A 24,881-nucleotide genomic window follows, 5' to 3' on the forward strand; every position below is an offset into this window, starting at 1 on the left:
GGGGGTTTTGGGGTGGAGAGAGGGACTGGGACTGCAAGGCTCCAGCTTAGCCTTCACTTCCGCCCAGCCTTAAATTGAGAGATGGTGGGGGGAGGGCTTCCAGAATCCCAGGGCTCTGGGTGAACAGTTCTCACTCTGTCTCAGCAAGAGAACTCTAGGGACCCACATGGCCACCACATGGGAGAGCCAACTTTCATTACTACTAATACTTTTTACAGAGCTCTTCCTGATAAATCTTTTGACTATCAAGTCTTACTAATAAGCTTCCTATGTCCTCAAGACCAATCTTAAAGGATACGAGCTTCAATACCCCCCCCAAAACCTTTACTGGTATCCTCGAAGGCTTCACAAAATAAATTGGATAAGGAAAAGACGATACCAAGAACAATAGCTAGCATTTTATACAGAGCTTCAAAGTTTTCAAAGTGCTTTACATGTTATTCCCTCTGATTCCCACAACAAGCCAGCAGGTGCTGTTATTACTCCCAATTTTATAAACAGGGAAACTGAGGCTCAGAGGTCAAATGACCTGCCCAAAGTCATATAGCTAGAAAGTGTTTGAGGCACAATTAAAACTCAGATATTACCAATTCTTAGGCCAACACTCTAGCCATTACATTACCCTAGCCACTTATATCCCCTTTCCAAGTCCATGATAATCTCTTCTCCCTTTTCCATTGGTTTTCAGCATTTACCTTGGGTCCTACCCTATTCCCTCAAGACAAATATGGAAGACTCATATCCTGATTATTTTATTTAAGAAAAGTGAAATATTTGGACCGGAAGAAAAGGAGACAAAAGAGAGTAGAAAAGAAAGGCCAAGATATAGGAATTTGGCCAGTCCAAAGACCCTTCATACTAAAACGATGATAGCAGGCCTCAGTCCTCCATTCCTGTGGCATACCTGCTTCCTAACCCAGTCTGTGGAGGACTTAGTATTGCTCTGGCAGACAGCAGAGGAGTACAAGGGAGCCCAACAAGGTCTTCCTGAGGGTGAAACCAAAGCCCAAATGGGTAGAACTCAGTAGTTTACAAGTGTTCATCCCCACTGATCAACCAAGGTCTGGCAGTCTTTTCCTTAGGACATGGTAGAGGCAGGAGCCACAGAGAATGCGGTGTGTTTGTGGAATCACAGTAGGGAAGATCCTAGGGAATCAGATGTCAGCTGCTTGAAGAGAGGTTCATAGTGCTAGCACTGAGGCCTCGTGAACCCTGAAAGAGATCATCACGCTTTCTCAGTTTAGGCCATCCTTCCAAATCCCTACTTCCTGTCCATTTTTCCTTCCAAAGGGGGCTCTTGTACCCCATCTCATATCCAGGGCTTTGCTTTTCTCTCCTAGTCCCTAGGATATACTTTACATCCTCTAAGATTCAAACTTAGAAGGGATTGTTTGGAGAGGGTTTTTTTAAACCTTTCATTAAAAGCACACCACTAGGATTTTTCTACAAGTCCTATTCATGTGGAGAAAATAGCTGGCATATTACTTGTACATCACAGACCTCAGGGACTTGGAAAACATGAGTCTAAATCTTTGCTCACAGTCACATAAGTAACAAGGAGCAGAGGCTGGGATTCAAACCCAGGTAGTCAGACCTAAATCTGTGTTTTTTTCTACTAAACCATGTTTCCGAATCATTTGTTGCTATGGAAGGTTAGTTCCCCACTAAATAACTTGCCCTTGAATTAACATCACCTTTTTAAAGACTATTTGTTTCTCCCCTTCCCATACCTGAGTCCATTTCCCCACACTTCTTTGTTCCTACCTTTCATCTCAAATATGCCCTTTGAATAACCCCTAGGAATAAACCTGCTTGTCTTTCTCACTCCTCCTCCCCAATGCCTCCTATTTGAATGATCTCAGATAGTCCCATTCCTTACTCCCCTCCCACTTACCCCCAGTCTCTCTAATTTAGAATCCCACTGTCAGTCCCTATTTGATCCCTCTCTACCTGCTCCCCTTTCTAACTCCCACCAGGTACCCCCCTCACCTGAAGGGACTGCTCACTGGGCTGATTTAGATGGTTTAAGGAGGCTGCCCGCTTCATGTTGCTGCTGTAAGGAAAAAAAAAGAAAGGGCTCCTTAGCCTAGTTCTCCCTAGGTCTGCCTGATCTTTCCCTCAGGGTTCCAGGATCCCCTACCATTTGCAACAGGCCTTGATCACTCATTTTCTTTAATTCACCTTGTTCCTTTCCTTCCACTGGGTTCTCTTTTCTTGCCCTTGTGCTACCCACCCCTACCTGGAACTTTCCTCCCCAGCCAGCCAACAGGTCTCCTTCCTTCTCATGTACTTCTTCAATATTTACTTTTTTTCAGGGAGCCATGGCCATCAGGAATGGGGGCGGGGAGGAACTTGGGAAAGGCCTTGTTTACACAGTTAGTTGTCCTCCTGCCCCAGTGTGTACCTGGAAGGTCGGGGCTCATTTCCCTGCAGCTTTCTTACTAGCAGTTCGCTGCTTCGCCGAAACACATCTCGGATTTTGCCTAGAGAACCACTCCTCTGCAAAGTCCCACTACCATCCTGGAAAGGGAGGGACAGGAAGGGCAACTGAGAGGAAGATTCAGCAGACCCTAGCCTGCCTCACTCAGTTCTACCCACTGTTCTTGTACCCCATGGAAGGAGGGGTTGGCTCAGGTTCTTCCCTATCTCGAGAAGAAAGATTCTGTTACTCAGATGAGAATGTGGGATATACAGAGAAAATGCCAAAGTGGAATAGCATGGGAAAAGGATAATTTCAGGACCAACACTGTGCCCAACAGTTCTACTCCGAAACCTCCAAAAGCAGCAGAAGAGACAGGATATGGGAAAAAGAAAAGGGAGAAAAAAAATCACTCACCCCTGACCACTCTACAGCCACTGATGCTTCCTCACCCCCTTCAAATTTAACACTGGCTGCAGGGTTTTCCTGGGCCTCCCCAAGCAGCTCCACTACCTTAGTCTGGCTGATGGGGTCTGTGCCCTGGCAGGAAAAGAAAGGGAAGAGAGGAGAGATTAGGACTTCCAGATGCATAGATTCCTTAAAGTGTTTCTCCAACCCCCAGCCACAAACCACCCATTTATAACCATCACCCCAATGGGACTCTTTATGGCTTAGATCACATAAAGGTGAAAGGTCATTCCCCTAGATTTTTTCCCCCCTTTTCCCCTTCTAACAAAGGGTTCCTTGGGTCTGGACCCTTGGTGGGGGGAGGGAGGAAAAGGGAAGGAAACAAGCATTTATATGGCATCCACTACTGGATGAAGTACAAAACCCCATTTAACAGATGAGGATACTGAAGCTGAGTTACTTGTCCAAGGTGACACAGCTAGTAGGTATCAAGGCTGGATTTCAACTTGGGTCTTCCTGATTCCACTCCCCATGGGCTATAGGTCCTTTCTGATTCTAGGCTCCTTTTAAAAAGTTGTTCTCTGCTCCTCCCATTTGCACTGCACCAAAGAGGAGTTTCAAGCTACTCTCCCCCCACCTTCTCCCCTCACAAATTTCTGACCTGTTTTCGGGAGCGCAGGGCACATTCTTCCAGAGTCTCAGCGGCCTCTAGCTTCCCCTGACGACGGTACAAAGCCCCCAAGTTCCTCAGGGTAGTGTTGACTGTAGGGCTGTAGGTGGGGAGGCCAGGAAAGTGAAGGTAGGTTATAAAGATGATATCAGAAAGAAGAGACACAGCAGGAGAGGTAGAAACCTGGAATGCAGACACCTAAGGCTCAAGAAAATAGCCTATCCTATTCTTCAGCTATCCCAGTTGGGTCTCAAGCATCCTCTTACCTGCTGACTTTGCATGCCTTGTACCAGCCTCCATATTCAGCATATGGTATACCATCCCGGTGCCGATTCTGCAAAAGTGAATGGAAGAAACATGAGAGATAAGAAAGTTTATGAGGTGAGAAGAAGGATGGTGCTAAAGCATTCTTTGGGTCAGAAGCTGGGCTAAGGAAAGTGCCTTAAGCCAACAGAGGGAGCTGAAAGAGATGGGGGAAGGAGTTTGGGGTGTGTGGGGGGTGATAAAGAATAAAAGAGAAATGAGGACAGAACCATCCCATGGTCTGTATTCCCAGACTCACTTTGCTCATTTCCTCCCGCTCCTCTGCATGCATCCATATGGGCTTGTGGTCATCTGGGAAGGGGTAACATATAGGACAGGAAATAGAAAATTTAGAAGGACATGCTGAGTTGAGGGAATTAGATCTCAAGGGCAGATTATACTGCCCCTAGGCATTAAGGTCTACGTCATCCCTGAGAACCACTCAAACTTTAAGTCATGTTCTTCTTCCCTTTGGCCACCCCCAAATCCCATACACCCACCATCCACAGACCCAAACTCCTGAACGTGGGCCCTGGTTAGAATCTCCTTGTACAGAGTCTCAGCTTCTGCATATTTTCCCTGTTTCAGATAGCAGGAGGCCTAGGGCAGGAGGCAAAAAGGACAGATGGGATATTATGAAGAAATGAGAAGAACAAAGGGTCAAGAAAGAAATAAGGTTTCTCTCAAAAGGGTTATAGAACTACTCTGCCCCTCTCTTAATCTCTCTCCATTTTCTTACCCTCCCTCCCTGCCTCCCCCACCTCAACCTAGCCTTCCTCATTCTTCCATTTCCCTAGTTTAGCACCAACCTTCCAGCATCCCCAACCTCAAAGCCAAAAGGATTAGCCAATTATGCATTTTGGAGCAGCTCTCACCCACTCCCCAGAGCCCTGAGGTATAGAACTAAAAGGGTAGAAGCACTATATAAGCAGGTATTTACCAGGTCATGACCCTATAAAATGTAAAGTGCTTTATAAACCTTAGAGTGTCATACAAATGTTAGCTATCATCATCATGACTACTATTACTATTATCCTAGTTCTTCATCAAACAGTGTCTCAAATAGGGGAATGATCAGGTGGACAAAGGATGATTCTCAGTGCCCTAGTTGTCTCAGGAGGGCTCTTCTCTTCTTTTCTTTCTTCCTCTTACCAGATTGTTCTTGGTGCGAGCCACATTTGGGTTGTCTGGCCCTAGTTGGCCTTCATAGATGGCTAGGGCTCGGCCGTAATATCGCTCTACTGCCTCATATTTGCCCTGATTCTGACACAGGAGGGCCAGGTTGTTCAGCTGCTTTGCCACATCTGGATGGTCAGTGCCCAAAACCTGGCAAAGAAAGAGAAAGAGGAATTGAATGAAGATCATTGGGTAGGTGGGAAATGAGTCAAGAAAGCAGCAAGAAAGGCTAAGATTGGGGCAGAATGGAGGAAACAGAGAAGGAGAGTTGAAAAGAAAGAATCCCAGATTTAGAAGGAAGGAAATACCTTTTCTCGGATCTCCAGAGCTCGCTGACACAATGGTTCTGCTTCTTTATACTTGCCCCTCTTCCCATAGAGCACAGCCAAATTATTGAGAGTAGCAGCCACCTGTGGAGAAAACTCTATTTTTGTCAAAAGCCAACCCCAAAAAGGCAACTCAAAGCACCCATCACTCCAGGGGGTCAGGGCTGCCCTTACTTAGGAACAAGGAAACTGCCATTCCCCAGATGCCTTACTCCCTTTATCTTTCTTTCCCGCAAATGGTTTCTATTGAGGAAATAGCTAGATAGAATTTAGAGAGTACTCTAAGCCCACCCTCCCGTGGGAAGGGTAAAAGAAAAATAGACATGCTAAGATAGGGGAGGGGAGGAAGAGGAAGGAATGCTGACCGCTGGGTGGTCCCGGCCCAGGGTGCTCTCACGGATGCTCAGGGCGTCATTCAGCAAGTGGGCTGCCTCCTTATATTTGTTCTGGTCCCTGTAGGGGGACAGGACCCCAAAGTTTATGGGGATAGGTTATCATGTATCTATTTTATCCCATCTCCCTCTAGATTGCCCAGGTCATCCCCATCAATCACACCTTATTCATATCTAGCCCTCCTCTCTTTGAATATAGGGGACAGCTAGAAAAATGTTTCCTTCTATGAGGACAGAAAGCCTGGTGTGAATACCATTGGGAAGGACTCACTGACACCACAGAATCTGTATATGGAACAAGACAGGTCTTTCCCCTGAGAAGAGAATAGAAGACCAAGGAGAAGAGACAGTGACTCTGATGTATAGGGAACAGATAGCTTAAAAATGGGAGTCTTATGAAAAATGGAACAAACCAGAAAGCACAAAATATAGGAGTTAAAGGGGTAGAAGTTGGAGAAAAGAATAGGAAGGTAAGAGGATCTGGGGACCATTCTATCACCTCCCATGATTATATGAACTGATACAAAGTAAAGTGAGCAGAACTAGGAGAACATTGTACACAGTATCAGCAATACTATAATAAGATCAACTGTGAAAGACTTAGCTATTCTGATCAATACAATGATTCATGTCAAAGGACTCGTGAAGAATATTACAAATCACCAATATACACTGTATATAATAGGTAATAAAAAAAGCTTATTGTTCTTGTTTTTGGTAGTGATCAGGAAGACTTAAGGGAACTTGAGGAATGGAGAACAGGGCCTCAAGTAGAATAGAGAGACAGGTGTACTGACTAGAAAAAGGAAGGGAGGCAGAGGAGGGGAAGCCTTACCGATAGACCAAAGCAAGGATGTTGAGCATGGTGGCAACATCAGGGTGGCCTCTGCCTGAGGTGCGCTCCAGGTCTTCTAGGGCCTGTTTGCAGAGTGGCACTGCCACCTCATAGCGGCCTTGAGCTGCATACTGGATCACCAAGTTGTGCAGGGTTCGAAGTCGCGCTGGAATCTCATAACCCCCGTGCTGAGCAGCTGAAGTACCCTTGGGCACTAGGACAGCACCATCATCTCAGAAGATGGCACTATGCCCACAAAGGACTACTCTACTCACCCAAGAACCATCCCTGTCCCCATTGCTTCCAAGCTCTTGGCCTTTCCTTCCATCAATGGTCTCTACCCTTAGTCCATTCTCAGTTCCTCCCCTGCCTTTTAATGACACATCAAAGTTTCTACACTTCTTCTCATCCCAATTCCTTAATACTGCATTACAGTTTCTCACTTCTATTATCCCTTAATCCTTATATATCCACTTAAACTGACTGAGGAGTTTGAATCCCAAGAGAATAGAGTTCTCTCCTCAGTTCTTATCTTATTTCTATATCCTGCTAAGCCAAAACCAGGCAAGAATGAGGAAAGAGAGTGGTACTAGAAGTGGGCTGGCTAATAAGCTGCCTATTACAAGATGTAGCTGGAGCCAAAGAGCTCAGGCTTTCCTTTATATCTGATTTACCTTCCAGCCTGAGAGATGGACTTACGGTCATGGCTGGGCTCTTCTTCCTCCTCATTGGGGAAAAGATCATCCAAGGAATCTTTATTGGAGTTGCCCTCTTTCTCCTCCTGGAAGAATTGAAGCAGCACATGATAGAATAATTGCCTCCTAACAGGAGGCCCTTGTAAGGTCACTAATTTGTGGTCCTTGTGCAAAACTAATCATCCATCTGATTCCAAGAAGAATAGAATTTAATCTAAACAAAAGCAGTCTCTTAAATGTTTAAAAATTCAGCCTCACAGCCACCCATGTTAGAATGTCACATACCTCTCCTCCTTACTATTCTACCTATGAACCTGCTCTTTCAGAAACCTCCATTTCTCTACTTGTTAACATAATCTCTACCTTCTTCCTCCTACTCAATTCAGGGAATTATAGTGTCTTATTGATCCATAAGTACTTATGTGGATTATGTGTCTGCCTCATTTACCCTGAAGGCAGGAAGTATGTCTGATCTTTAATCCATATCCCAAGTATCTAGGCTAGCAAAGGGCCTTATCAATACTCATGATAAACTTGCTGGCTGACTCTCACTGATTTTTTAACAAATTGTTATTATTATTTTGTTTACTATTTCCTAATTACACATAAAAATTTTATCATTTAAAAAAAATTTTTTTGAGCTCCAGATTCTTTCTTTTCCTCCTACCTTCCCCCTTCTATGAAAAGGCAAGCAATTTGATATCGATGATACTTGTGAAAACTGATCCTTATTGTTAAGAAGTTCTTCCTTATATCTAACTTTGTTCCCTCTAGGCAAGATCTTTTCTCACCATAAAGACTATCAGCCTTATTAAACCACTGCCTCCTATGGTTTTAGAAAAATTTGGGAAGACTTATATGAACTGATGCAAAGTAACCAGAGCAGAACAGAACATTATACATAGTATTAGCAATACTGTGTAACAAGATCAACTGTGAAAGATTTATCTATTCTGATCAATACAATGATCCATGACAAAGGACTTGTGAAGAATATTACAGTACTGAAAGCAGTTTTTCACTTTATTTTTCTTGCCCTTTTTTCCCATAAAAATGGCTAATATGTAAAGATTTTGCATGACTTCATATTATATATATAATGAATATCATACTGCTTGCCTTTTCAATGGGGGAAAAGCTGGAGAGAGGAAGAGAATTTACAACTCAAAACAAAAAATATGGAAAAAGCTATCTGCAGCGCAAAAGAAAAAAAATACTACCCCCACCCTACTTATTCAATCTAATTTCCACTAATAATCTATGAAAATCTTCATTTCAGCACAAATGATCTACCTCCTCTCAAAAATTTGCACTTCCCCATCCCTATTTTAAATTTTTAACTCCTACTTTGGTGCCCCAGCAGAGCACTTGGGTTTAAGTCCTATCATGGACATTTCCTACTTCTGTGGCTTAAGAAATGGAAATCAACTAAGCTCTCTAAGCCTCATTTATTTGTAAAAATGTGAACAATCCCTCTTGTACTGTCTACCTCCCAGGGCCCAAAGACTCTGACAGTGGAGTGCAAGCTCTGGCAGATACTATCAAAATGGGAAAGATAGACCTTATGACGGACTGTGTGTCTTTGTCCAAGGACCAGCCCAGCTAATTTTGGAGATTTATCTCAAGTTCAGCTGCATGATAATGGGTGTATTTTCATTTATTTATTTATTTATTTTTGTAGCTCCTTCAACTTTTAGAGAACATCTAATAAGATTTTAAAAAGGTGCCATTTGTGTTGGTGAAGGGAGCATCTCCACTGATAAAATTATACCCTGGAAGTATGTGAAATTATATAATGTGAAGTTATAGCCTGAAATAATACCCTTGAAGCACTGACAAAGTGGCAAAGTATAAGGATTATTAGGCAATGTACTCTTCAGGAATAACTGGGTTTGAATCCTAGCTCAGGCATGTCCTACTTATATGACTATGTGTGAATCAACTTAGCCACAGTGTTCTTTTTGGTAAAATGGGGGCAAATACTTGCACTATATACCTCGCAGGACTACTTTGAAAAGAGTGCTTTGTAAACTTTAAAGAGCTACATTAACACAAACTCTTATAATCGTCAGCCACAGTGCTAAGTACATAGTAGGAGTTCAATAAATCTTTGTTGGTACCCGATTCCTGGCCTACCCTCTGCCCAAATCCTGCTCCTTTGTTCCCCCCTTGGGTTCACCTTACTCACCACAGGGGGTCCATCTTCATCATACTGCCGAAGCTGCCCCATGAACTCCAAGTGCTTTTTTTCTTCCTCCAACTGGGCTACTGCCTGTTCACTGCGCTGCAGGCGCTGCTGAGTACCTGCCAGCTCATCCCTAAGCCATTGGTTCTCCTGACACAATCGCCGCACCTGGGCTCGAAGCTTCTGCTTCTCTGACTCCACTGTACCCAGGTGATTTGCCAGAGCTAGCATCACCTGGGAAGAGAGAACTGGACTGAAAGGCCCTGTGGCAATGTGGGAAATTGGGAGTTAGATTGGGAGTTAGAAGGCTTGAGTTTAAATCCCAGCTCTGCAACTTACTATCTTATGTCACCTTGGAAAAGTCATTTCACCTTTGTGAGGTCTCAGATTCCTCCGCTATAAAAGAAAGAGGTTGGGTTCAACATCCTCTAAATTCTGTCAACTTTCAATTTATGTACCTATTAAAACCGCCAAGTATAGGTATGGAGGAATGGTATAGGTGTGTCAAAGGTTAAGCCTTAGTTTCCTAATCTTAAAATGAAGGAATGGACTAAGTGATCTCTGAAACAGGAAGAGTTCTCTTTTACTGGGACTTCTTTTTGTTGAGTCATTTTTCAGTTGTATCCAACTCTTTGTGACTCCATTTGGAATAATTTTGGCAAAGATACTGAAGTGGTTTGCCATTTCCTTCTCCAGCTCATTTTACAGAGGAGGAAACAGGCAAGCAGGATTAAGTGACTTGTTCAGGGCCACACAGTTAATATGTGTCTGAGGCCAGACTGAAATCCAGACTCTTAAGACTGGCACTCAGTCTATCCACCATTCCATCTAGCTGCCTTCTTACTGGTTCATCTCCTATCTATCCATTTTAGCCTACATCATCTGTCCTTATCTCTTTTATTTAAGTCAGTAAGTATTTATTATGCATATACTATGTATGAGGCACTGGGTTAAGTTCTTAGAGATATGAAATAATGGCAAAAAGACAGTCTCTGATCTGAAGGGACTCACAGTCTAATGGGAAAATAACATGCAAATGATTATATACAAAATAAATTGGAAATTAGCAAAGGGAAAACACCAGCATTAAGAGGGGATAAGGAGGATTTCCAATAAAAGGTGAGGATTTTAGCTGAGACTTGAAGGTTGAGAAACCAGAAGCCAGAAATAAAGAAGAGAATTCTGGTCAAGAGAGAGTCTGTGAAAATGCCTGGAGTGAGGAGATGGCATGCCATGGTTGAGAAGTAGTGGGAAAGCCAATGTCACTGGACTGAAGAACAGAAGACAATAAAGTATACTAACACTGTGAAGGTAGAAAGAGACAAAATTATGAAGGACTTTAAAAGCCAGCAGAGAATTATGTTAATTTGGCTTAAAGGTAAAAAGCAACTATTTAGAGTTTATGAAATAGAAGGGTGACCTAGTCAAGCCTGTTTTAGGAAAATTACAACTGAGCAGAGGATGATTTGAGTGGATAGAAATTTGTGGCAGGGAAACCAGCAACAAAGCTATTGCAGTACTAAGGGTCTGTGCCAGAGTGGTCACAGTGTCAGAGAGGAATAAGGGGCATATGAGAGAGATGTTACAAATATTAAATTGAGAGGACCTTTTTATTGACTTTCCTCTCCCCAAAACACATACTTCTCAGATCAACCCATTCCTCTCTCCTAGTTCTTAGTCCTGAATTTTCCTCCAAAACTCACTCCTCCTTCCCTTGAAATCTTATCTTTACCCTATCCTCCATCCCAGCTCCCTATATATCAGTTCCCTCAATCTCACCTGTGCCTCCCCCAGTCCCAGCTCAATGTTTTCCATGGAACGGCGAAGCTGTCGAGCCTTCTCATGTACCAGTCCAGCTTCATGGCCCTCATGCTGCAGGCACTGAATAGCATGAGCTAGGCTCTGTAACACTGCCTGGTGCTCGCTTTTCAGTGCTTCCAAACCTTGGCTCACCAGCCGAGTGCTCCCCAGGATCTCCTCTTGGCTCAACCGGTGCACTGATGGCTCTTCCCTCTGTCCCAGCACCAGTCCTGACATCCTGGGTCAGGGGATTCCAAACTGGATGGGGAGAGAGAGGGGGAAAGGGAAAGAGAGAGGAACGGAGAGAGAGAGAGAGAAAGAGAACAATTAAGTTTTGTGGGGAAAAGATATCACTATGAGAATAAGAGAATAGAACAGAGTATACTAGAGAAATCAAGACTCAATGTGTACAAAGTAAGATTGGAGATGAATAACATTCAGCAGAAGAGATATGGGAAGGGAAGTGATGGACAGAATTGACGAAAGTGTTGAGCAGGAGAAATATACAAACATTACACAAAGTGGAAGGGAAGAGGCTAGGATAATGGGTTTAAGAGGGAAAACCAGGACTTGGAATTGTTGAGCGAGGGTGATGAAGGAATAACAGAGCAGAAGACAGATGATTACTATTCTAGAGAAGAGAGAAGTAACAGTTCTCACAGTGTAAAAAGAGACTGGAGGACCTCAGCAGCAAGAGAAAGACACCGTTGTCTCCATGAAGTTTAGTCCTTTATTTCTTTTAGCTACCCAAGATGCCTTGATCCCAACCTCACTCAGTAATGGTTATCTCTGCTTTTTTCTCCAGTGTTTATTCTCTACCCTCTTCTTCCCCATGGCTCAGTCATTGTCCCAAGCCCTATTGTCCCAACCAAGAGCAGAGCCTTGGACTGCAGGGGTGAAGCAGGAGCCAAGAGCCGGGAGCTATGAGAAAGAAAGAACCTTACTCAGCTCAGCAGATTGGGAGACGCCCTGTACAAAGTCCAAGAGTCCAATACTAACATTCCCCCCCCCCCCAGTATCAGAGCACCTGCCACAGAGCCCCACCTAGAAAAAAAGCACACCCAAACCCTCCAAAAGAACCATCTCCCTTACTTCCCCCCAAAACTCTAAGTCAGCAAAGCTTAAGCATGAGTAAGAAGAGCTTACCTGGAAACCAAAGGGATGGCGAAGTTCTGTTTCCCCAGGCTTATTAATCAAGAAGGATCCTTGTGCCTAGAGGGAGGAGGTATGAGAGTACAAGGGTCGCTTTATATGGAAATAGAAAACGACTCTAGCCTAGGCCAGACACTCATTCCTCATTGTTCTCCATTTCTACCCCAGGCAATTAAAGTAAGGGGTCATTCCCCATACCAGTGAGCAACATTTACTAACTTGCAAACTCAAGCCTCAAGGGGACATTATGGTCTGAGTCTCTGAGGTTCTCCAGCAGGTGTGACTTTCTGATTATCAGGAGTGCGGTGGGAGAGAAGAGATAGCATATGACCCCCTAACTATCTAATAGGCTGTGGGGGGGGGGATTGTTTGTCTATCCTGGAAGCTGTAAGAGTTATAGTAGTTATGTTAAATATAATAATATATCATGTAACATAACGATAATGTAAGTTACACGTATATTACATGACATACAGTTACATTTTACTTTCTAACTTGACAGAATGTGTGTCTGTCCACCTCAGGCTACTGATGGGGAACTATCTGTCTGTTGCCCAAGAGAGCTGAGGAAGGAGGATGATAACTATGTATCTATCTGTTCAAGAGGAAGAAAAGACCAAGTTTATCTGACTGGGGGGTGGCCGGGGCATCTGCCCAGAGATGCATGGCTGGGAGAGTGGGTGAAGGAGAATGATAAACTCTCTGTCCCGAGGGGTGATCATGTGTACGTCTTTCTGCCTCTCGGTCCTTGAAAGTGATAAGGATGTTCATATGGATGTCTGCCCTAGGAAGCAAGGAAGTTGTCCGCAGTTCTTGGTCCTAGCTGGGGAGGAGGGTGTGCATCTCTGTCCTGGGAAGAAACCGTGGCCCGTGACTAACCGAGGCGGTGAGGGTGTGCTATATTTACAGACATATCTACAGGGAACATATACGGTCTCTGTGTGGCCAAGAAGGGAGCTACTGGGGGTCTGGGTGCCTAAGCAACAGCGAGGGTTCTTATCCAAAGTGGGACGTGTAAGTCTGTCTATCCAAGGAGGAGGGGAGTATGTGTGTCAGTCTGTCTGTCTGTCCAAGAAAGAAGTGAGGGTCTATGTGTGTGTGTCTGTCTGTCCAAAAGAGTGTCTGTGTCTGTCTACAGAAGAATGGAGTGAGAATGTGAACTCACAAATGTCTGCCACAATGTCCCAAGAGGAGTGAGTGTGTACGGGTCCGTCCAAGAAGGAGTGAGGGGATCTATGCGTCCACCTGTCCCAGAAGAGAGTGAGGATGTGTATGTGTCCGTAGAGTCCGTAGAGTCTCTAAGTTGTCCGTCCTCGTAAGAGGAGCTGAGGGTGTGTCCGTCTGTCTGTTCCGGGGCTATCTCCCACTGCCCTGGGGTGCCAGGGTGAGATTTGGGTCCCCGGCCTGTTAAACTGGAGTGAAAGGAAGGGAGAAGAGGGCATTTTGCCGGAGACTCACCCTTGGTACGTCCGTCCGTCCGTCGGTCAGCCCGCTCCCCCGCCGGTACTGCCCCCTTAAATCCAACATGGCCGGCGCCCAAGGCAATTGTTTTGACGGCTCTCGGGGGCGGAGTCTATCTCCGGTCACGCGGGCAGGAAACCTCTCCGGGACTGGTTGTGGCCAGCGACGCCCCAGGGGGTCGACTTCTGCGTACCTGGAGACCCATCCCTCCCGCGCGTACCCGCGTAGGCGCCTTCTTTTAACGTCACCGGACTCGGGGCGTTGAGTCATCAGACGGCGCTGGGGCGGAGCGGGGAAGCGCCGAGTAGAGCTGACCCTAGTTATGGCCCTGCGGGCACTGTCCCGGGCTTTGGGCTCCCTCAGCCTGACCGCCGGTGCGCGGCCTGCCGCCCAGGTAACCGGCCTGCGGGACTGTGAGGGTTTGGGCCCAGCTGCCCAGGCCTGCAGGAGCGGGGGGTGACTGGGGAGGCGGAGCAGGGGAAGTAGTGCGGGCCCTGCCGGGCACTCCCGCGGCCTTCCCCGCCTGCTCTGCGGGCGTGGGAGTCGGGAGTCATGGGATAGAAACCCCGCTCCTGTCCGTAACCACCTGTGTGGCCTTGGCCGAGTTACTCATTTCTCTGCAGTGAGGCTGATAGTCCCAGCCTGCTCCACCTAGTCTGAGAAAATCCAGGCTCTGCCAGAGCAGGAGGAGCTGCCACACTCCGCGGAGGTCACTGAGGCCGACTGAGCCTGGAGGCGGAGGAGGGAACGTGTTTTACCTGGAGTCGGCAGGGCCCGAGTTCCAATTCTGCCTCAGACATTACTGGGGACGTGAACATTCCGCTCAACCTCGCGCCCAGCTCAGTTTTCTCATTTACACCATGGGGATGATAAGAGTACCCACCTCACAGGGTTCTTGTGAAGGCCAAACCGAGTGAGATCATCTCTGAAAGGGTTTTGCAGATGTTATAAAGTGACATGTTGAAAGCCTTCTGAAGCCAAACAGTACTATTCTAGGCTCAACAGAAAGTTCTGTGCAATTAGGAAAGACTATTATCTTTATTATTAGTATCTAGTTACTACTACAGTATCTGGTCACCTACCATGTGTCGTAGGCTTGGCTCTATGTCAGGGTGTTGCAATGCAAAGAATTAGAGTGTCTGGGTTTAAATCCGAGTCTACGATATTCATTTATACAATGAAGGAAAATTAAACTAAATAACTTAGGGCCCATCCTATAATGGATCTGGATCTAGTAGAAGAGACTACAGGGACAAAATATACTTCGTCAATATAAAAAATACTTTAAACTCTGTGAAGTAATGTCAAAGGATGTGCACCCCCTTAATTTAAGCAAATTATCCCCTCTGCTTACCTTAGTATGTGATAATGATTTGCTATGGCCCCAAATCCTCAAACCTTATATGGTGATAAGGCCTTTTTTCTAAGTTAGCTAGGCTGGACCTTAAACATCAGGCACATATTTCATTGCAGACATTGGCCTGCGATTGTAAACTTTACAGTTTGGTAGATGGGGCAGTTAGAGGTTAGGATGCTAGACCTGAATTCAGGAAGACTCACCTTTGTGAGTCTGGCCTCAGAGACTTATTAGCTGTGTGACCCTGGGCAAGTCACTTAACTCTATTTGCCTCAGTTCCTCATTTGTTTTGTTTTGTTTTTTTAAATGAGCTGCAAAGGAAACGGCAAACCACTCTGGTGGTCACAAATGGGGTCACAAAGACTCAGACATGAAATGACTGAATAACAACCACCACTGTATACAATAGAAAAAAAAATCATTAATAAAAGCAATAATTCAGAGGAACAAAGTACTTATTTTATTGCTAAATATGATAATAGAGTAATAGGAATGATCTGGACGGGATGGATTCAATCAGGAAAGGTCCTCCAGATTTCCTGGAAGAGATAAAAGTTTATGAGTCAAGTCTGGGAGGAAATAATAGAAAAGGGTAAGTTGTGTGTTGGGGGATACTCAAGACAAATGTCTTCTGTATAGAGTATCTTCATAGTATAAAGGATAGGACTCTGGGTTCATACTAGAAATTAAAGTAAAGAACTGGCTTGGGAATCTTTCAAGTGATATGCTATGAATTGAAAGGAACCTATTACCAAATGCTCATTTCTGAAGGGCTTCTCTGATTCCTTAAATAAGTAGATCTCTTTCTATCTTCAGGTAACAAGCAATGTCTTCTTCCAGCCTTCTTCAGCAGGAATGCTTATTTCCTGTCGATCTTTCCTGACTTCTGGAGTCCTTAATGCAAACATTGTTTCCTGGAAGAGTCGTACCAAATATACCATTACACCAGTGAAGAAGAGAAAGTCAGGGGGTCGGGACCACACAGGTAGGAATAACATTAGGTATGTTGGAAGCATTATGGGGGAGAAATGATAGTGAAACCTTAAAGCCTAATCAGCTCATTCTCCTTGGTTCCTATAATGGGATTGGGAAAGGTACTCACTGTGTACTCATTGAGGCTTACTGTGTAACAGAATGCTGTACCAGATAATGGGTCATGGCTTTGTATATATGACATGGTATGAGTGTTGGAGTGATTCACCAAAAGACCTAGATCTAAATCTTTGCTGTACTGTTTATTCAGTAAATGACCTTAGGTCATTTAAGCTCTCTTCTCTGGTTCTGAGCAAAATGGGAATAATAATATCCCCTTCTACTTCACAATGATTGTTGTGATCTTAAAACAAGATCCTTTATGAAAAGTATTTGTAACAATGAAACAGTACCTAAATTATTAAGGCCTCTGAACACTGGGGAGCTTATATAGTTCAAGATTCTTCTTTTTTTTTTTTTTTTTTTTTTCCCAGCAGCAATGGGAGTTAAGTGACTTCCCAGATTCACCCAGGTAGTAAATGTCTGATTCTGGATTTGAATTCCGATCCTCCTAACTCCAAAGCAAGTGCTCTATCCATTGTACCATCTAACTGCCCTAAATAAAATTTTTTCAATATGTAGAAGTGGCAGGGGGAACACATTGGATTTGGATTCCACAGCTCTGGGTTCAAATGACCGTGGGCAAATCAGATAAATTTTTAAGATGTCAACACCTGGGGCAGCTAGGTGGCGCAGTGGACAGAGCACCAACCCTGAAGTCAGGAGGACCTGAGTTCAAATGTGGTCTCAGACACTTAACACTTCCTGGCTGTGTGATCCTGGGCAAGTCACTTAACCCCAATTGCCTCAACAACAACAACAAATATCTCAGCATCTTCATTAGTAAAAGGGTTTAGAATAGATAACCTTTGATATCCATTTCAGCTCTAAATCTGTGATCCTATTTCAGTGACCTGAGATGTCAAGATGGATGGGCAGCAATACTTATACTGATGCAGACTTGCTAGAAGCAAGCAAAATCATCATCACTGCCCACTCCACCTCCACTACTTAGTGATGAGTCTTATTTCTTAGGCTTGTTCTCAGCTAACAGACATACCATGGCTTGGTCCTAGAGCTTATGCTCTGATAGCACAATTTGTGAGAACTGGGTCACCTTCAAGTCAGAATAATGAGTTACCAAAGAATGAATAATTATAAAGGAACTTGTGAACAAGTGCAAAATAAGAAAGAGTATAGCTAAATGGTACAGTGGATAGAATTCAATCTGACCTTAGACACTTATTAGCTGTGTGACTGAGCAAGTCACTTAACATGTTTGCCTCAGTTCTCTCATCTGAAAATGAACTGGGCACTGGGAAATGAATGTAAACTGTTATTTTTACATTCTGAATCCAATTCTTCCTGTGCAACAAAAAAAAAAATTCGGTTCTACACACACATATTGTATCTAAATTATACTGTAATATATTTAACATATATAAGACTGCTTGCCATCTGGGGGAGGGGGTTGGGGGAGGAAGGGAAAAAATCTGAATAGAAGTAAGTGCAAGGGATAATGTTGTAAAAAATTACTCATGCATATGTACTGTCAAAAAAATGTTATAATTATAAAATAAAATAAAAAATTAAAAAAAAAAAAAAAAAAAAAAAAAAGAAAATGAACTGGGGAAGGAAATGGCAAACCACTCCATTATCTCTGCTACGAAAATCCCAAATGGGGTCACAGAGATTCAGGCATGACTGAAAACAACAGACTAAATAGTGCCTGGGAAATGTCTTGTAAATGAGTGATCATAATGAGATGCCATTAGTCAGGAAAAGCTGGATTAACCAGGTATTGTCTCTAAAACCTATCCCTCCTCCAGACTTCCCTATTTGACTTTTATTTTTCTAGACCCCCTATTCCAATTAGTAATCTAGATCCTGCCCACAGAACCTCTCATGTTTGTCCCCTTATTCTTTCATTCATTATAACTACCCTTGTTCAAGCTTGTCTCTGCTGGTCCAGCCTATTTTAATAGATTCACTGCCCTACAATCTTGTTCCATTCCAATCTGTCCTTTACAATACTGTCATGTCTTCTTATACATGGGCCATCTTTCCTAAAAACTTTCAGATGTTCTTCATTGTCTTCTATATTTCAAGTGACCTATTTTTCATTGATATTAGGATGAGTTTCACAGGCCAAATCACAAATCTTTCCAGGCTTCCTGATCAGATGTTGCTTCTCTTCTGCAGCTTTGTTGGTAATACACTCATATCCTCCATCTGCTTCTCAGTTGACCTATAGATTACCTACAACTTTAATTTTTTTAGATACTAGCATTCTTTCACTTGCAACAATATAGAATCACTAGAAGAATATGCTTTCTTAAAAAAAGTATGTTTGTTTCAGAGGAGAAATTTAAGGTCATTAAAATCACTGTGCAATTTCCCCAAAGTGATTCAACCCATTCTCTTCTTCCATTTAGTTCCGAGTACATTGAATTTGTCCAATTATATATGGATGAATGTCCAGGTGATGTAGTGCAAAGCATAAACTGTGGGTCTGGACCTCTCCCATGTGGGGGTTGCAAAAAATATGGCACTAATAAAAGGTATCAAATATTCTGTCAAGATTTAATGCTTTATGTAAAAGAAAGCAAGCACATCCATCTAGTTAGTCTGCAAATTTACTTTTGTTTGTAATAAATGGTAAAAATTATGTATATATCAAAGAACTTTTTGAAATAGATATCTTTATGATTTAATATTAGTAAATGTTTGATTTGTATATCTCTTTTATATATTTCTCAGGCAAAAAGGAGTCATGACTGGAAAAAATTTATGAAGCCCTTGATATAGTGGATAGAGCCCTGGCTTTAGAATCAGGAAGAGCTGAGTTTTAATCCTGCTGCAAATATTTACATGGATAGCTGTGTGCCTGGGCAAGTGACTGAAGTCTCAGTCACAGTCTCAGGTTCCTCATTTGTAAAATGGAGATAATAAGAGCATCTGTCTTCTAAGGTTTTTAGGAGCATTAATGAGAATATAGAAAGCACTTTTCAAATAACTATTATTTAAATATTGAGGGACCAGCTCTGTGGGTTATCTCTCTAGCAACATATGAAGAGATAATAGACATTTTTTATATATCTATTTTGTTTTTCTGTGTGATAGTGAACTATTTTAAATGTGTATTACTTAGGAGGCCCTGCAGTGAGAGGCCAGATAGGCACTACAGTGGATAAAGTGCCATGCCTTGAATCATGAAACCTAAGTTCAAATCTGGCCTCAGATACTAGTAAGCTATATGATGCTGGGCAAGTCACTTAATTAGCTCTATTTGTCTTAGTTCCTCAGCTATAAAAAGAGCTAGAAAAGGAAATAGCAAACCATTCCAGTATCTTTGCCAAGAAAACCCCAAATGAGGTCATGAAGAGTTGGACGCAACTGAAAAAATGATTCGACAAGAAGCAGTGCTACAGAGCTTGATATAATCAGCAAAAACTTATTTGCAAACACAAGCATCTAAGGAGGTTATTACACAACAGACATAATTGCATCACTGACTGCAATAGACATCCTCTGTGATAGTGACAGACATGTTTCTTTATGTCTCCTTGTTTGATGTTAATAATCAGAGGGTCATTGTCCAGTCACCTTTGTTATTAAATCTTCTCAAAAAATAATGTTCTTTAGTTAAGCCTGTCATCACTTGTGTCTGTCTGTTCCATTATCTCCATTCACATGACCACTACCCGAGTTCACCACCTCCCTCTTAGACATCTACAATTGATCTCCCTTCTCTCTAGTTTATTCTCAACACAACTGATGGATTAATGGTCCTAAAACAGTTCTGGCCATGTCATTCCCCTTCTCAAAAATTTTTCAGTAATACCCTATTGCCTTTTGTCAAGCAGCTAAGTAGTGTAGGGGTTAGAGTTACCAGGTCTACCAGTTAAGAAGACTTATCTTCCTGAGTTCAGATCTGACTTCAGATACTTACTAGCTATGTGACCCTGGGCATGTCACTTAATCCTGTTTGCCTGAGTTCATGTATCGTGCTAGAGAAGGAAATGGCAAACCATTCCAATATCTCTACCAAGAAAACTACAGATGGGGTTACAAAGAGTCAGGCACACCTGAAAAACGACTAAATAGCCGTTGCTTCCTTGGCTTGGCGTTCAAAACTCCATCAACTAGCTCCACCTTGCTTTCCAAACATATTTTATATAACTCACTTCATGTACTTGAAACTTCAGACAAAATGCCTTTTTTAAAAATAGCTTTTTATTTTCAAAATATATGCAAAGATAGTTTTCAATATTCACTCTTGAAAACTTTTTGTTCCAAATTTTTTCTCCTTCCCATCCTTCCCTCTAGACAGAAAATAATCCCAATATATTTTAAATGTGTAATTCTAATATAATACATTTTCACAATTATCATGCTGTACAAGAAAACTCAGATCAAAAAAAAAAAAAAAAAAGCAAACAAACAAAAAGCGATGAATATACTGTTGTGATCCACATTCAGTCCCCACAGCCCACTTCATCACAAGCCTATTGGAATTGGCCTGAAACACTTCATTATTCAAAAGAGCCAAGTCCATCAGAATTGATCATTACATAATTTTCTTGTTCCCGTGTATGATGATTTCCTGGCTCTACTCATTTCACTTAGCGTCAGTTCATGTCTCTCCAGGTCTCTCTGAAATCAGCCAGCTGATTGTTTCTTATAGAACAATAACATTCCATTACATTCATATACCATAACTTATTCAGCCATTCCCCAGCTGATGGGCATCCACTCATTTTCCAATTCTTGGCCACCACAAAAAGGTTGCTACAAACATTTTTGCACATGTGGGTCCTTTTTCCTTTTTTATGAACTCTTCATGATACAGACCAAGTAGAGACACTGCTGGATCAAAAAGTTATATACAGTTTGATAGCCCTTTGGGCATAGTTCCATATTGCTCTACAGAATGGTTGAATCAGTTCACAACTACAACAATGTATTGATGTTCTAGTTTTCCACATCCCCTCCAACATTTATCATCTTTTCCTATTATTTTAGCCCACCTGAGAGGTGTCTAGTACCTCAGAGTTGTCTTAATTCACACTTTTCTGATCAATAGTGATTTAGAGCATTTTTTCAAACTAGAAATGTTTTTAACTTCATTTGAAAATTGTCCACACTACACAGAATTCCCAATCCCTCTATTTTCGTCTGCCTGCATTTTTTATTTCCTTCACAGGTTAATTGTACACTATTTCAAAGTCTGATTGTTTTTGTATAGCAAAATAACTGCATAGAAATGCATACATATATTGTATTTAACTTATACTTTAACCTATTTTACATGTATTGGTTAACCTGCCATCTGGGGGAGGAGGTATGGGGAAGAAGGGGAAAAGTTGGAACAAAAGGTTTTGCAATTATCAATGCTGAAAAATTACCCATGCATATATCTTGTAAATAAAAAACTATTAAAAAAATTTTTTCATATCCTCTGGACCATTTAACAATTGGAGAATGGCTTGTATTCTTATACATTTGAATCAATTCTCTATATATTTTAGAAACGAGGCCTTTATCAGAACCTTTGTATGTAAAAAAAAAAAAAATTCCCAGTTTTCTCCTTCCTTTCTAAACTTATCTGCATTGGTTTTATTTGTACAAAAACTTTTTAACTTAATATATTCAAAATTATTCATTTTGCATTTCATAATTATTCTAGTTATAATTTGGTTACAAATTCCTTCTCCACAGATCTGATAGGTAGACTATCCTTTGTTCTGATTTGCTCATAGTATCACTGTCTATATCATGAACTCTAAATGTGTTTTTGCTCATCAAATCTGTTAAGTCTTTCACCTATTCCCATGCATAAAATATATATGCCTTCCTTGTCTCAGAGAACCCTTTACTTTCTTTTAGGCTCAGCTCAGAAGCCATCTTTCTTAGAAATGCTTTTCTTGAATCCATGTAGAGAGTGTTTTTTCCTTACTCAAATCTTGTATTTATTTCTCTGGATATATACTATATCTTTTTAGTAAAATATAAGTTCCTTGAAGAAAAGGAAGTTAATCGTTGACTTTCCAGACAAGTAGTATAAATTTTTCTTAAACTGAATTGTGTTAAGATTTTTTCTTCCCCTTCCCACAGGTCGCATCCGAGTGCATGGGATTGGTGGAGGCCACAAACAGTGTTACCGGATGATTGACTTTCTTCGGTTTCGGCCTGAGCAAGAGGCCAAGCCAGGGCCTTTTGAGGAAAAGGTCATTGATATCCGCTATGATCCTTGTAGGCAAGTATGAAGTGTAGGTTTTAAGGGGGTCAGCTGAACTGAAGGGGAACATTCAGAGCCACTAGAGTAACACAGAGGGCTGACAGTGCTTCTAAGAAAAGGGGTCTCCAGAGAGGGGACTTCTTCACAGATAGACTAGATGGCCTGCCTCTGAATCCTTCATCTCACTTCACTCAGGTCGGCAGACATTGCCCTTGTGGCCGGGGGCAATAGGAAACGTTGGATCATTGCCACTGAAAACATGCAAGTAGGAGATGTCCTCCTTAATTCTGACCACATTGGCCGCATGGCAGGTAAGAGAAAGCCACAGCCTGGGGTGAGGGTGAAAGGTTTGACTGGTGGTCTGGTGAAGTGATGTTGGTACATAGTAAGGATTTCCATTAAACTGTCTTTTAGTTGCTGCCCGGGAGGGAGACGCACATCCCCTGGGAGCCTTGCCCATTGGGACACTGATCAACAATCTGGAGAGTGAGCCAGGTCGGGGTGCCCAGTATATCCGAGCTGCAGGTATGAAATTAAAGATGGGTAAAGACATCTGAAATCATTAAAGAGATGAAATGGGAAAGTCATTTTCCATAATTAAGCTAATAGTCAAGAAGGAGAAAAAAAAAACAAGAAACATGAATAAAGGGAACAGTTCCCTTGGAAATACAATGCGTATATGATGTTATCAGGTTAATGTTCTGTCTATGCTGTTGCCCCATATATCAATTCCTGGGTTATGTGTTATAGCCATGTGGTATAGATTATTTGGGGGAAGATCTGAGTTGGGACTGTCTCTTACACAGGTACCTGTGGTGTGCTTTTGCGGAAGGTCAATGGGACAGCCATTGTCCAGTTGCCCTCTAAGAGGCAAATGCAGGTATGTGGAGAGAAAGGGAGGGAGGCTGCATAAAAATTGGTAATTAATGTACCCTTCCCTGGATCTGATGTCTCAGGGTCCTGGGATGCTCCAAGGTTTCCATATGTCCTATTTTAGTACACCCCCACATACCTACAAACTGTGGCTGTCCTTGGGTCTTTGCTCATTGAAATTGGAATGAAGGGGAAAGATTTTTCTTTTCACCCACTTTACAGTGAGTCTTCCCTGTCCCTCCCAATGTCTCACTTCTGCTATCTAAGTCTGAATTCATTAGTGCTGCTCTTTTTTTGTTGTGTTTTTATGGGGGGAGGATGGTTGGAGGTTTTTGTTCTTTTTTTGGCCCTGTTGCTTTCTTTCTGTCAAGTTGATCCAGTGCTCTTGGCTGGCCTTCTCCCAGTGCTTTCTTCCCAGTCATTTTCTCCATTGTATCTCTTGCCCTCTTCTTCTTTAGGTGCTAGAGACATGTATGGCCACAGTAGGTCGGGTGTCGAAGGTAGATCACAATAAACGGGTCATCGGAAAGGCCGGACGGAATCGCTGGTTGGGCAAGAGACCCAATAGTGGGCTCTGGCAACGCAAGGGAGGTTGGGCTGGCCGAAAGATCAAGCCCCTACCCCCTATGAAGAGTTACGTGAAGTTACCTTCTGCTGCTGCCCAGAGCTGACCCTGATCTTTCTACTCCCCTGCCTCGCAATAAATGAACCCTTTCGGACTGGTTTCTGTCTTCTTCTTGCAGCTGAGGGACAAGAGGAATAATCCAGTGGTGTTGGGGCCAGAAGCCGGGTGTTAGAGGAGGGGAAACGTGCCCGTGGCATTGAGGATAGAAGAAACATACCAGAAAGATTGGGGATAGGACGTGCCAGGGTGTCAGGACAAGAGGGGGAATGTGCCTGCGGTGTTGGGGGCAGGAAGAGGAACAGACCAAGAGTACTGGGGGAGGGCTATTGCGGGTGTTGGGACGGGGATAAGGGAGGGACGTGCTGGGGAACCTCAGGAACGGGAAAAGAGAGTAGGTGGAACATGGGTTCGCCCCCTCTGCTCCTTTCACCTCCAACCTAAGGCCTTCGGCTTTCCGTAGTGCTCTCTAGCCAAAAGGAAATGAGCCGCTCCAGGGAATTAACGGGAGCTGGGAAGGGCCATTTCTCGCCGTGTGCGGCTGTACCGCAGCTGGGCTCTCCTTTTCTTATTCTGAGAGCAGTTAAACGCGATCTGGACTGAAGTGCTCTTCGAGTCCGGATCATTCTGACTCCACTCCTCCCCGTGGCAGAGCTATCCCAAATCTCTGGCTCTGACCCTCGCCCAAACCCAGTCCAGTCAGTACACACTACCTCCTGGCCAGCAGTATCTCGGCTCCGGAGTGACACTACGCAGGCGCATTGGGTCCCATCCGAGGAACGGTCCATCCTCTCGCTCCCCTCCTTCCCGCCCCCCACCCCACGCCTATTGCTCTAGGTTCCACTGCGGCTCTGGCTCGGTGTCTGCCCCAGCTAGCCTACTCCCTCCTGCCGGCTCCTGCGTCGGCCACGCCCTGCTTGCTCTCCTTCCCTGG

The 24,881-nt window shown here is 43.2% G+C and overlaps 3 protein-coding genes and 1 long non-coding RNA gene across 7 annotated transcripts in view; 2 read left to right on the forward strand and 2 right to left on the reverse strand.

Annotated features, from left to right (window-relative positions):
* Positions 1–739: 739 nt before the first annotated feature.
* Positions 740–13,981, reverse strand: KLC4 (kinesin light chain 4). 4 transcript variants are annotated; one of them, XM_074310860.1, is made up of 18 exons: positions 13,820–13,981; positions 12,356–12,421; positions 11,870–12,130; positions 11,189–11,467; positions 9,413–9,643; positions 7,229–7,310; positions 6,530–6,743; positions 5,668–5,755; positions 5,285–5,386; positions 4,953–5,126; positions 4,301–4,400; positions 4,060–4,112; positions 3,764–3,831; positions 3,489–3,597; positions 2,837–2,959; positions 2,405–2,520; positions 1,990–2,053; positions 740–1,212 (listed from the first exon to the last, which is right to left on the reverse strand). In XM_074310860.1, the coding sequence occupies exons 4-18, from the start codon at positions 11,444–11,446 to the stop codon at positions 1,162–1,164; spliced, it is 1,833 nt and encodes a 610-aa protein (XP_074166961.1). In that variant the 5' UTR covers positions 11,447–11,467; positions 11,870–12,130; positions 12,356–12,421; positions 13,820–13,981; the 3' UTR covers positions 740–1,161. The 4 variants fall into 4 exon arrangements, with proteins under 4 accessions (XP_074166961.1, XP_074166960.1, XP_074166962.1 ...); XM_074310859.1 differs by lacking the exon at positions 11,870–12,130; XM_074310861.1 differs by lacking the exons at positions 11,870–12,130; positions 12,356–12,421.
* An 81-nt stretch (positions 13,982–14,062) lies between these two features.
* Positions 14,063–24,044, forward strand: MRPL2 (mitochondrial ribosomal protein L2). Its single transcript, XM_074310869.1, has 7 exons — positions 14,063–14,216; positions 15,996–16,164; positions 22,329–22,470; positions 22,648–22,763; positions 22,867–22,977; positions 23,259–23,332; positions 23,784–24,044. Exons 1-7 carry the CDS (start codon positions 14,145–14,147, stop codon positions 23,994–23,996), a joined length of 897 nt encoding a protein of 298 aa, XP_074166970.1. The 5' UTR covers positions 14,063–14,144; the 3' UTR covers positions 23,997–24,044.
* LOC141566397 (uncharacterized) lies at positions 16,610–24,835 on the reverse strand. The gene is made up of 3 exons (XR_012489297.1): positions 24,661–24,835; positions 17,839–23,005; positions 16,610–17,519 (listed from the first exon to the last, which is right to left on the reverse strand). It is a non-coding gene; the product is annotated as an uncharacterized LOC141566397 (long non-coding RNA).
* Positions 22,648–24,881, forward strand: part of CUL7 (cullin 7) — a 32,834-nt gene continuing 30,600 nt past the window's right edge. The window contains exons 1-2 of the mRNA XM_074310852.1: positions 22,648–22,786; positions 24,785–24,881. Coding sequence (XP_074166953.1) covers positions 22,725–22,786; positions 24,785–24,881 — 159 coding nt within the window. The 5' untranslated portion in view covers positions 22,648–22,724. The remainder of the gene's footprint in view (positions 22,787–24,784) is intronic.

Source organism: Sminthopsis crassicaudata, chromosome 4, assembly GCF_048593235.1.
Source record: "Sminthopsis crassicaudata isolate SCR6 chromosome 4, ASM4859323v1, whole genome shotgun sequence".
NCBI classification, from domain to species: Eukaryota; Metazoa; Chordata; class Mammalia; order Dasyuromorphia; family Dasyuridae; genus Sminthopsis; species Sminthopsis crassicaudata.

Bases quoted from the DNA above. Each gene is read 5' to 3' on its own strand.
- KLC4 (XM_074310861.1), bottom strand. From the start codon at position 11,446: ATGTCAGGACTGGTGCTGGGACAGAGGGAAGAGCCATCAGTGCACCGG. The intron at 6,744-7,228 runs GTAAGTCCATCT...GTGCTGTCCTAG, and splicing joins AGAAGAGCCCAGCCATGACC to TGCCCAAGGGTACTTCAGCT. The intron at 3,598-3,763 runs GTAAGAGGATGC...CCCCACCTACAG, and splicing joins AAGGCATGCAAAGTCAGCAG to CCCTACAGTCAACACTACCC.
- MRPL2 (XM_074310869.1), top strand. From the start codon at position 14,145: ATGGCCCTGCGGGCACTGTCCCGGGCTTTGGGCTCCCTCAGCCTGACC. The intron at 14,217-15,995 runs GTAACCGGCCTG...TTCTATCTTCAG, and splicing joins GTGCGCGGCCTGCCGCCCAG to GTAACAAGCAATGTCTTCTT. The intron at 16,165-22,328 runs GTAGGAATAACA...CCCTTCCCACAG, and splicing joins AGGGGGTCGGGACCACACAG to GTCGCATCCGAGTGCATGGG.